This window comes from Empidonax traillii, unplaced genomic scaffold, assembly GCF_003031625.1.
Source record: "Empidonax traillii isolate 1590-97213 ecotype Southwest subspecies unplaced genomic scaffold, ASM303162v1 scaffold2026:size82458, whole genome shotgun sequence".
Classification (NCBI taxonomy): domain Eukaryota; kingdom Metazoa; phylum Chordata; class Aves; order Passeriformes; family Tyrannidae; genus Empidonax; species Empidonax traillii.
This window is the reverse complement of record NW_020957219.1, coordinates 30,673-42,817: the sequence shown is the minus strand read 5'-3', so window position 1 is coordinate 42,817 and position 12,145 is coordinate 30,673. Positions and strand designations below refer to the sequence as shown.

The 12,145-nt window shown below is 43.9% G+C and overlaps 2 protein-coding genes across 2 annotated transcripts in view; both read left to right on the top strand.

Annotated features, from left to right (window-relative positions):
• BRWD1 (bromodomain and WD repeat domain containing 1) overlaps positions 1 to 4,799 on the top strand; it is a 40,229-nt gene extending 35,430 nt beyond the window's left edge. Inside the window, exon 44 of the mRNA XM_027909272.1 lies at positions 2,082 to 4,799. Within this exon, the coding sequence (XP_027765073.1) occupies positions 2,082 to 3,190 (1,109 nt within the window). The 3' untranslated portion in view covers positions 3,191 to 4,799. The remainder of the gene's footprint in view (positions 1 to 2,081) is intronic.
• Positions 4,800 to 6,596: 1,797 nt separating this feature from the next.
• PSMG1 (proteasome assembly chaperone 1) lies at positions 6,597 to 11,389 on the top strand. The gene is made up of 8 exons (XM_027909273.1): positions 6,597 to 6,746; positions 7,022 to 7,107; positions 8,252 to 8,403; positions 8,721 to 8,783; positions 9,712 to 9,910; positions 10,462 to 10,598; positions 11,080 to 11,232; positions 11,264 to 11,389. Exons 1-7 carry the CDS (start codon positions 6,625 to 6,627, stop codon positions 11,152 to 11,154), a joined length of 834 nt encoding a protein of 277 aa, XP_027765074.1. The 5' UTR covers positions 6,597 to 6,624; the 3' UTR covers positions 11,155 to 11,232; positions 11,264 to 11,389.
• Positions 11,390 to 12,145: the final 756 nt, after the last annotated feature.

Below are 12,145 nucleotides of genomic sequence, written 5' to 3'. Positions count from 1 at the left end.
TGACAGAGGAAAATCTCTGGGACCTGATTAGAGAATTTCAGTAACCAAAACCTTCTGGTTTGTAGTTTTCTTGCCCTCGGTTTGTGGGTAAAGATGATCTGAATTTCCTGTTGAAAATTTTCTGTGCTGGCCTGGATTTAAAGCAGTCATTTTATTGATAATTTATTTTCAAAATATTGATAATTTATTTTCAAAACAAATTGGATTGGGAGGTGTTTTCGTTACTCTCACGTCCCTGGTGGGCACCAGAACCTGCCACTTGGTTTGACATCTGGATTTTGATCTGTCAGAATCCTCAAAACAGGCTTGAAGTCAGATTTATCATTTCACTTGTTTCAAAAAGCTAAATTCTTTAATTTTGGGTATTTTTTTTTTGTCTGTCACTCAAATATTTGTGTGTGCTGTGATTTGGACAGTTGGGGTTTGGGTTTTTGTTGTTTTTTTTTTTTTTTAAGATTATCACAACAATGCTTAAAACAGGTCCTGTACATTATTTGTCTGTTTTATCAGGGAATTAGTCCTGATTTGGAATTTGAAAGAATATTTGGAGCTTGGTCTAAACTACCTTAAAAATCTTGAGAAGAAAATCATTATCTCTGAAGTTGAATTTAAAAATCTTAAGTTTTATATGTGCTAAACATACTTTTTTATCATTAGCAGTGGGAAAGGATCCAGCTGGAAAATTGGGAGGAGAAGAAAATTGGGGGGGGAGGAGTTTTTTGGAGTCCTGGACCATTACTTTGAGACTTCATACAACAAAGAGGGAAGATATTTGTACATATACTTGATTTAGTAGGAATTTACAGCTTTTGGTAACATTTCCATTCTCAAGCTTCTTTGGCACCTCATTTCAGGTCCTTTAAATTTCTTTAAATACATATATAGGCACATTTGTATTTATATAATATCTGTTTTCCTTTATTTAAATTTTTATTTACAATACATATATAAATATTTATTTAAACACATATATAGGCTTTTATTAAAATACATATTTTATTTAAATACATATATAGGCACATTTGTATTTATATAATACCTATTTTCAAATAAATGTGTATATTTTAGACATTTACATGTGTGAGTACACATATATATACATATATATATATATATATATATATATACAGTGCACAATTAACCAGCTAAACAATTTATGTGGAAGCTTTACTTTGGGGAGGGGTTTAAATATATTTTAATATATAAAATGCAGATGAGCTGATGGAGCTCTGGCTGGATTTTCCTACCCTGTATTCCAGGTTTGGAGTTAATGATGAACTCCAGGCCAGCTCGGTGGGCAGAAATTCCCCATCTCTCTCCCAGTTTTTGTGGGCAGTTGGTTTAATATTCCCCCTTTTTCTTCCTTTTTTGTCCCTTTTTGCAGCTTTGAATTCAGGATGAATTCAACTGAACTTTTATCAAACAGATTTATTCTCAATTTAAGGTCTTGGATACAAAATATAGATTTAATATTCTGTCACTCTTTAAACTTTAGTGATAATAATATTGGAGGAGAGGGTATAATTGGAGATTTAACCCTTCATTTTTTTTTTAATCTGTGAATGAATTCACTTTTTATAGAATATTTTGCAGTATTCAGCAGGAGATGAATTATCCTTTGGCAGTGTCAAAATAAGAATATACTGAGTATTACATGATTTACATTGAAATAAGGACCAGACTTGGTGTATGAAGAAGTTGTTAGTACTGGTGCTGGAATTTACGTCCCATAACTTTTCCCTCTTTTTTTTTTTTTTTTTTTAATTTCACTTCAAAAACTTCTGCTTTTGATTTTAATTGAGACATATGAATAATTCTTTACCGTTGATCTTCACACAGCATCGTTCACAGGATTTACAGATGGAAAATAGGTTTTAAAGCCCAACATCAGAAGCTGTGTGTTAAAAATCCAACTGCTGAGTGGAAGATTGACTGTCAGCAGCAGTCTGAGTGTTTAAGTCCCTTAAGTCACTGAAGGGTTTAAATCTCTCTGCATGTGAAACCAGAGTGTAAAGTTAATAAACTGATTATCTCAGGGGCTGTGAGGGATTAAAAACAACTTTTCCATTTTAATTTTGCAGAATCGGCCGGCGAGGAGACGGAACCGAGCAGGAAAGTGCTGAGGAGCAGGACCTGCATCATCAACTACAAGAAGCACATCAAGATGTCCAACAAGAAGAAGAACCCCCGCAGGTGTGCCACCCTGGCAGCCAACAAAATCAAGATCCTGAGCGATGCCAAGGAGGAATTGTCGAGCTCCGAGAGCGATTGCACGGGGAGGAAGAGCCGGAAGCAGCTCCAAGGTGCCGCAGCACCCGGGGGGTGCAGGAAGAAACTCGTGGATAGCTTGGAGGATGATACTTCTCTGAGGTCTGAGAACGAGAAAGAGCAGTTTTCTGGCAGGAAAAAACCTCCCTGCCCTGAGTCATCTGCTCCTAAAAGGAAATATATCAGTGAGTCTGAGAATGAAAGGACTGACTGGGAGGCAGAGACTCCAAAGCAGGACCGCGGGCAGGCTCGTAAATCAGCCTGTGCTGGGGTGCTGAATAATCTGGACTGTGACTCTTCCGAGGAGAATTCCACCAACCACAGGGTGGAAAATGGGGGGAGCTGGGGGGTTTCTAGGAAAGCAGCCTCAGCCCACAACCACTGTACGAGTAACTCCGAGGAGGAGGTGGATTCTGACGTAGCTAAACCCAAGACTAAAACTCCCCGAGTGGCAGCAAATAAAAAATCTCGAGCTTCTTCCAAAAGATCCAAACGGTTGGCTGGCTCCAAAGAAACGGCAGAATCCGAAAGCAGGGGGAAGAATGAGGAGAAAAGCTCAGTGTCAGAGGACGTGGAAGCACCTGGGACCGCGGGAAGTTCCAAAGGCAGCTTCAACTGCTCCTCCGACTCGGACTCCGGGACTGCCAACAGCGCGTGCAGCGACACCACGGACACCAGGAAGAGGAAAAGGAAACCCAGAACCGGCAGGAAAGAAACCCCCGTCCCCAACTCCCTGAGGCCTTCCAGGAGAACCCAGCGGAGGAAACGCTGGAAAGCCAGCCAGGAGCAGGACGAGTGGGAGGAGGTGGAATCCCCCCGAGGCCGGGGGGCCAGGCGGCGCTCCAGGATGCGCACGCGGAGCGGGGGCAGGAGGACTGTGCGGTACCACGACGGCGACGATGACGGCGGCGGCGACACGTGACCTTAACCAAGGAAAGCCAGCACCACCACCACACCCCCTTTTTTTGTTTCTTTTGGGTTGTCATTATTTTGTTGTTGTTTGTTTTTTTGTTTGTTTTTTTTTTTTAATGGTAATAGCACTAGAAACTCCTCCGACGGCTGCTGGCTCTTCTTCGTCCTACATTTCAGGGAATATATTTATATTTTTCTATGAAAAAGTTACGAATGTGATTTAGCTGACGATGACTTTTTCTCCTTTTCGTATTTTTTGACTTGCACTTGCCTGCCCATGTAGCAGCATTTAGCACAGATGCCAAAATGTGCCTCATTATAGGGGCAATTTTTTTTTGTCTTTACTGGTATTTTATTACATATAACAAGAGTTAAAAAGATGTTAAAAACACTGCAAACAGGTTAATAGCAGTATGTTGAGTATTATTGTTATGGGTGCTGCAATGAAATACTACCTAGGTCATGCAACATTCAAGAACAGATTTCAGACATCTCTCAATGCTGTGTGAAATCATCTGCAATAGCAACAGGCTTCTAAGTAACAGTACACACACCAGAAAAACCTGGTTGGATGCAAACCTTGCATCAGAGGAGGAGTGAGGGGGCTGATAACTTCACAACTCGGTTCAGTGCAGATGTGGAAATGTTCTTTACTTCCATTATGGATGCCCAGTTACCAGTGAAGAGGTGAATTCGCCAATTCCAGAGGCTCTTGGTGCTGGTGAGGAGGGTTCTGCTGACAGGTAGTACTTTGATCATTAATGTGACTTCTATACTGTAAACTTTGAAGATTATGACATGCAGGTGAAAACTCTTGGGCCGAAGGGTTTTTGTGTGTTTTCTTTATAAAACAGAAAAAAAAAAAAAAAAAAACCAAACAAAACACTTTGTTCTGTTTTCTTTATGCGTGGAAAGGTTGAGGTGGAGGATTCTGACATTCCAGACCTTTTTGCTACTGTTGTTCCTCCGTGTTTCGAGTGCTTGAATGTTAGATTTCCCACTGATTAAACCTTTCCAGTTTCTCATCACTGCAGTCCATCTCCTGTTTCCAGAATGTTTGAGGTGGCTTTTGTTGACAGGAAAAGAATTCTTTGTAGAAAATAGAAAATTTCCCCCAGGAAAAAGGTGCAGGTTCCTGCTTGAACAGGTGTTAACAGTGAGAACACACAGCAAAACTCTCAATTCATAATTTTCCTTGGAGTTGTGCTGGTGGGAGCCAGGGAATCTCTGTCCTTCCCCACTCCAGTTTTCCTCCTCCCTCTCTGCAGGTTCCTTTTCCCTACACTTGGAAAACTTTGCAGTTCCTGATCTCGTTGTTCAATAGAAGGTGTGTTATAATTAGAATATCAGATTTATCCCAGCCCAACTGAAACGCAGGTTTATGAGTTGGTTTTCCAGCAGATTGGACTGGTGACAGGATCTGGAAGGGCTTGGGGATGAAAAGTCAGTGCAGCTGGACAACCACAGTCGTTAATGCAGAACTCCCTGCACAAATGGGTCATGGAGAAGGGAATCAGTCAGTGAGAGAGACACTTCAACAACCACCTCACTGATACTGTGAATTTACCAGCACATCACTCTGCTTTCCAGAACATTATCTCAGCACAGAGAAATACTCTTTTTTTGTTGTTTTTTTTTTTTTTTCCTTTAAAGCTTCGATCTGAAGTTCAAAAATAGCCTTAAGTTGAAATCATTTTTGCCCCGGGGAAATTTTATTTAGGGCATAGCCCTGAAAAGGGCACAAACAGAATTTTGTAAATTCAAGATAAATATTTATCTGGATTGGTTATTTCGTTTCGAAAACACAAAAACACGGTTGTGTTTAGTGGTGAAGTTTCAAGGTGGTTTTGTGTATCTTGCCTTTTAGGGGCAAACTTTGTTAAAAAGAGAGAGTTAAGTCCACTGGTACTTTTCTGTTTTCCATGAACTGCATTGTTCAGCAGCTGCTTGGGATCAGTGTCCTGTGGAGTGCAACCTCCACCATGGGAAGAGATGCTGGTACAGGAGCTCTGAAGGGACGGGCAGAGTGTTTATTAATTTCCAGTTTATAAACAGCTGAAACTGGGCTGGGAGGTTTGTATTTCTAGTTCAGGCTTAGATTTACTAAGCTGGTTTTCTTTTCTCACCCTTTCACAGATGGTGTGTCTTGTCAATCCTGCACTCACACGTGTTCCTGGTGATCCCTGAGAGTTTTGGGAGAAGGTTTTCTCCTCAGGATTTGTGTATCCCAGAGGGAATCACTGGCTTAGGGACCCTAACACTTATGTTTTCCAAGCAAAGCACATGCTGCTTTTTATTTCCTAATTTTAATACACACAGACAGGTTCCAAAGAGCCAGTGGGAAGGGAAATGGTTAAACTGGAAAGGGATTTTTTTTGACCCTTTGAGCTTCTGAGAGTTTATTTATTTTTAATTTATTTAAATGAGCGTGCTGACTCTTGGCAGAACTGGCAGTTCTTTCACCTTCCTGGTCGTTTTAGTCAGTCAGCGTTCTTGGTTTGGTCCAGCTGTACTCAGGGAAGTAAAGCAATGTAAAAGTAGGATCTTTTTATTTAATATGACTTTGGAGGGTGTTTTTGTTTGTTTTAAAGCAGGACCTGAATCTGTGATAGCGAACAGGCAGCATTGAACGGAGGGAAACAGTAAGAAAGTGCAGGACAGAATCATAAAGGAATCAAAATTCTTTAGTATTGGAGACTTTTATGATGTACATGTTATTATTAGTGGACCAAAGTAAAGCTGTTCATACACCCGTCATGTCACTGTGCTCTTCTTTGCAACCTGTCCGAGGGCCTTGGGGTCAGAACAACCCCAGGAATGCTCCAGCCTGGGATAAGAGGGGATGGGAAAGGCCCTGAGGGTGCTGGTGGTGAACACTGAGGGGCTGGAGCGTGTGCAGGGAAGGGAAGGGAGCTGGGAAGAGGCTGGAGCAGCAGGAGGGGCTGAGGGAGCTGGGGGGGCTCAGCCTGGAGAAAAGGAGGCTCAGGGGGGACCTTCTGGCTCTGCAAGTCCCTGCCAGGAGGGGGGAGCGGGGGGGGGTCGGGCTCTGCTCCCGGTGAACAAGGGACAGGAGGCGAGACGGCCTCACGTGGAGCCGGGCGGGGTCAGATGGGATATTTGGGGAAATTCCTTCGGGAAGGGTGGGTAAGGACAGTACCGAGCTGCCCCGGGCGGTGAAGGCGCCGCTCGGGGAGGCGGCTCGGGGCGATCCCGCGGGGTGAGGGCGGCTCTGGGGGACGGGAATGCCCCTTCCCCCGCGGACGATCCCGGTCCGGGGGACAGGAATGTTCCTTCCCCCGCGGACGATCCCGGTCCGGGGGACGGGAATGTCCCTTCCCCCGCGGACGATCCCGATCCGGGGGACGGGAATGTCCCTTCCCCCGCGGAAGATCCCGTGATCCCGCCGTGTGTCCCGGGGCGGGGCCGCGCAGGCGCGGGGCGGCCATGGCGACCTTCTTCGGGGAGGTGGTGGTGGCCCCGTCCCGGGCCGGGCTGGACGAGGAGGAGGAGGAGAGGGAGGAGACCCCCGAGGACCGCGAGATCCGCAGGGAGCTGGAGAAGAAAAGGTGCGGGGGCGGCTCCGGGCGGGGAGGGGGCAGCGCTGCTGAGGGCGGGGGTCGGGACAAGGTTCTTCCCCCAGAGGGTGGTTGGCACTGCCCAGGCTCCCCAGGGCAGTGGGCACGGCCCCAAGGCTGCCAGAGCTCCAGGAGCGTTTGGGCAACGCTCTGAGGGACAGGGGGGAGTGTTGGGGTGTCCTTGGGCAGGGCCGGGGGTTGGATTGGGCTGGGTGATGCTGGCGGGTCCCTCCCAGCATCGGGGCGCTGTGTGGTTGTCCCCGCAGGGAGGTCGATGTGCTGTGGAGCGGGCTGGCCCCGGAGCCCTTGGTGTGCTCCCGGTTCGTCGTGGCCATCGGGCGGAACGCGGCAGGTGGGTGTGGGACCGGCCCGAGTGGGGACCAGACACGCTGCTGGGCCGTGTGGGGGCGGGAGGTGGGAAGGTGGAACCTTCCACCAGCCCAGGTGGCTCCAAGCCCCGTCCAGCCTGGCCTGGGACACTTCCAGGGATCCAGGGGCAGCCACAGCTTCTCTGGGAATTCTATCCCAGCCCCTCCCCACCGTCACAGGGAAGAGTTCTTTCCCGGTATCCCATCTAACCCTGCCCTTCTTCAGCTTAAGGCCGTTCCTTCTTGTCCATTCACTCCATGTCATGGTGAAAAGTCCCTCTCCACCCCTCCTGTAAACCCCCTTTGGGTACTGCATGTCCAGCTCCTCATTTGGGAGCAGAGTTTTAACCCAGGGACAGCCGAGTTGTCCAGAGAGAGATGAACTTTGTACGTGAAAAAACACGCTTTTTGTTCCAGCTCTTTATTCCTCATGAAAATTGATCTTGTTTTCAGTTGAAGGGCAGAAGCCAAGTACGTTTGGGGTTGGGATTTTATTTTGGACAGCCCCTTTTTCCGTTTACCTGACTTTTGTTTGGTAAAACTCTGCTGGAGATTTTTATCCTTTAATTGGCAGAAGTTTTCTGCTAATAGTAGTGAGTTCCTCAGTGCAGTCTAGTCTTGTGAAACAGGGATCTGTCAAATGCGGGTCAGTAAGTTGTAATTTCTTTAATTTCTCATGAGCAGTGTTTGTTTGTTGTGGTTTTTTTTTGGTGGGGGTGTTAAACTTTTGGTTTTTCGCTCAGTCAGTCCCTTTTTCACATTCCAGTTCCTCGCTTGTTCCAAATGCCCTCTTTTGATGTGGTTATTTACTCCTTAGACCTAGAGGCTCAAAACACCCTCTGCCTTTCCCACACACCCTTAAACTTGAGGGGTTTTTTTGGTAACTCTTTCCCCGTGGGCATGAAGAGGTTTTACGCCTTGCTTGCATTTGTGTCCCATTTAGATGGCATTTGTTTCATATCCAAGTTAACTTGTTTGGATTTTGTTCAGGTTTTTCCTGGGAAAATGCTGATAGACATTCTGGATCTGTCTTCTGCAGCTATTGGCAGGAATTCGATTGATGAATATATTTGCACAGCGGAGATTTCACTACTTATAAATTAACAGTAATTACTGGGGGTTTTGCAGCTTTCCTGTCCTCTTTCATTCTGGATTCTGTGTGCTGGGAGGTGGTTGGAGTTGTGAAGCTCTGGAACGAGTGGTGTCGAACATCCAGCACCACCAGCGTCCTCCCCACCGATTCCTTCTGTCTGTTCTACAGATTGATATCAGACCCCACGGTGAGTGGCTCAAACATTTGTTCAAGTGAGGGGGTTTTAGCTCTGTTAAATGAAATATTTAGCTCTGTTAAAGCAGGAGCAGTTTTGGCCATTGAGCTTGGATGGATCTCATAAATAATCTCAAGGGTTGGTGCTCACTAAAACTGCTGTGTGAAGCTCAGTCCAAAGTGACAAATCCTTGTTGAAATAGAGTTAAAAAACCCCTCCAAATAACTTTACAAGCTGTTGTCTGCAGCCACATCACTTCTATATGTGATTATGAGCTGTTGTTGGGCTTTTTAAACCATTTGCTTACACCATTCTTTTATTTTTTTAAGGTTTTATTGTGCCAGTGCAGTTGCTACGTGGCTGAGGATCAGCAGTTCCAGTGGCTCGAGAAGGTAAAACTGGCAGGGCAACAAACTGAGTGATGAAATCTTAGGGGTGGGGATCTCCAGCTTAGTGCAGGGACCTTTTCTCTGATAATCTGAACGTGCCAGTGTTGGAAATAACTTTTCCCCAGTGGCTTTCTTTGTTTAAATATCCAGCAAATGCCCAGATTTTACTGTTACATCTTTTGGACAATCTCAATTTTCCAACCCCCTTTTCCCCCGTGTGGCTTTAATTTTCCCATGGCTTCTTCCAGCTGCATTTCAGCTCCTGGAGGATCTTTCCTTCCAAAAAAAAAAAGTGGGAACACATCTGCATTTTGTGCAGCTGCCAAGGGATCAACCAACCAAACCTGTGGGGAGGATCCCCATGGGGGGTGTCTGTTCATGGGGGTGTTCTGTGCCCTCCACAAGGAGGGAGGTGCCTCCAAAGCACCATTTATCTCAACTTCTCTTTCTCCACTCGGCTTGAATTAAATAAAATCTGAGTATTTAAAATAAAGTGTTTAAGATAAAGGCTCTTGGGATGTTGTAGAAGAGCTGGAAGGCACAATTTCCACCTCAAAGGCCCTGCAGCTCAGTGAGCTGCCTGCTTTCATTTGGAGTCCTTTTTCTTCCCACAATCACCACGAATTGAGATATTTGCAGATTGAACAGAAAGTGCTGAAAACCTAAAAAAAAAACCCTCCAGAAAATCACTAGACTTGGTGAAAACATTTTAGCTGTTCTTTTGGGTGGTTTGGGGGTTTTTTTGTTTTTTGTTTTTTTTTTTTTTTTTTAATATCCATCCCCAGAGCAGAAATTTCTGCCTGAAAATTTCCGATCCAAATTGTCCTGCAAACCTGAGTTAAACCGCCCTTTGCACTGAAATTAAAATTAATATTAGTTTTGTTTTTTTTTTAAGATAAATTTTCCTGATGTGTTTTTCTTTCAATCCCAGGTTTTTGGCTCGATGCAGAAGGAAGGGTTGCAGGTAACCATCCTCTCCACGTGCCCCGTGGCTGATTACAAAACTCAGGAATCCACTTTAACGCTTGCATCTCCGTTCCTGAAAGCCTTGAAGACCAAAGAATTCCAGGAGCAGGTTTGCTGCCCACTGCTGGAACAGCCCAACATTGTGAGGGATCTCCCTGCTGCTGGTATTTGGCAATTATTTACAGTTCCACTTATTTACAGTTCCAATTATTTACGATTCCAGTTATTTACAATTCCAGTTATTTACAATTAAGTGGGTTTTATTAAGAATTACTTTCATCTGAGCATCCAAAGTAAAAGCTCATAAATTTCTTTCTGTGTGTTAGAGGTGATGTTTCAAAATGCTTCTGATTGGCCTCAGGCAAAATTTAGCTCCAGTTTTATTATTTAATCCAATAACACCCCCCCCCCCCAGCTTTTACTTTAGAATCAATTAACAGCAACATGAGGAAAAACAGTATTTTCATTTACCAACAATACACATTTTCCAGTTTATACCCAGTTTATTTACCACTAACACACAGTTTCCAGTTAAAATATTTGCCAGGAAGAGACACCAACTGTTTTTTGGGGTTTTTTTTCTGTGAGATGAGGGGTGGCTGGAGCAGTTCCTTTATAAACTTCCACCCCTTCCAAGTTGCCATTTTTACACTCAGAGCTGAGATCCCTTCTCTGCTGGAATCAAACCCCCATTTTTCTTCTGTTTTTGCTTTAGTTTTGAGTTACTGCCAGGTGTGGCAGATCCCTGCAGTGCTCTACCAGTGCTACACTGACGTCATCAAGCTGGACACGGTGACAATTGAGGCCTTCAAGCCTCTGCTTTCTTCTGAAGTCCTCAAGAGTTTGGTCAAGGTAAAAAAAAATAAAAAATGAACCAAAAAAACCACATTTCATAATTACTGGGTTATTTTGGTCTGTCTTTCACCCTTTGAATTCTGCTGTTGGGGAGGATTCCAAGTGGAAAGGCAGAAAAATACAGATTTCAGTGAGAGAGATTTAATTTTTTTCAGGACAGCTTGTTCTGCTTTGCTGAATAAATCTGACTATACATAAATATTTCAACTATGAAGGAGAACAAAAACAAATCCACAGGTTCTTCCTCTGCTGTCCAAGTGAGGAGGGAGGCAAAATAATCCCATTTTAGGGCTGAACTGAAAATTCCTGTGGAGCCTCGAGCAGGTTTTGCTCACAGTCACTCTTTTAATCCACTTAATATTTTAATAAAAACTGCTATTCAGAGGAATAAAAATGGGAATAGTGGGGTTTTTTTGGGGAGGGGTTGGTTTTGTTCCCAGGAATGTGGCTAATGCTGAGCACCTCTCCCCTTTTCCAGGATGCATCTGAGAGCACCAAGATGTTGAAGAAGTTCCTGACGGCCACTGAAAGTCACAATAATATCTACATTTAACAGGGACATTTGTGCCACAGGCTGCACAAACTCCAGTTTCTTCTCCAGAAGACTTTTGGGAATTTTACTGTTGTTTTCTTTTTATTATTATTATTGTTATTATTATTATTTTAAAAGTAGAATAAATTCCAGGAGGTTTTTACTTCTCATTTTTTTGCTGCTTTCAGCCTCGTGGCTGCAAAACAGGTGGATTCCTTCTGCAGGGCTTGGGAGACTTTCTGCTGGAGTGGATTTAGGAAAGATATTTTCAGTAGGAAAAGCAGCTTGTTGTTCTCCTCCTGAAGGGATTGTCTTACCCAAATATAAATGATAAATTACAGATAAACTTCTTTTTTATATGGAAAAGAGGAAATGCAGTCAAGGGATCCTGTCTGTGTCCAACAAGAACACCTATTTTTTACTCTGTTTTCAGTCCCAGAGTATTTTCTAATACCTGATGCTCTTTAAAGGTTTGGCTGTGATGGAGAAAACACACCCAGTGCCCTTTTCCATCCAGAAATATATCCAGTTTTCTTTCTGTGTCTGCACATCCTTTTTTAATGAGTGTGTTTGACACCAAAAATCCAGTGAGTGAAGTGTGGAAAATGCCTTTTAAAGACACAGATAACCTGGGGAAAGGGGCTTGCAGGATCACAAGCAGTGTTTTTGTTGCTCCCAGGGAATTCTGATCCCTGAGTTTAACTCTGATTTACACTGGAGGGCTCAGTTCCTTTAAATTGCTGTCCTTGATGTTGCAGAGAAGGAAGAAAATGTCACTTAAAAACGCTGCTGGATTTTTTGCTGCACCATTTTATTCCTTGTAGCTGTTCGATTTGTAATAAATAAGGTAGATAACAAAAAAAAAACATCTTTAGTGATAAAAATGCAGGCTCTTGAAGGAACTGTAACTCTCTTTCTGGTGTTGGTGTGATCACCCAGGCAGTTTGCAGCGTCTCAAAATAATTATTTTATTCTCTATAATTCAGTTTTTACCAGCTGGGTTTATGCTGAG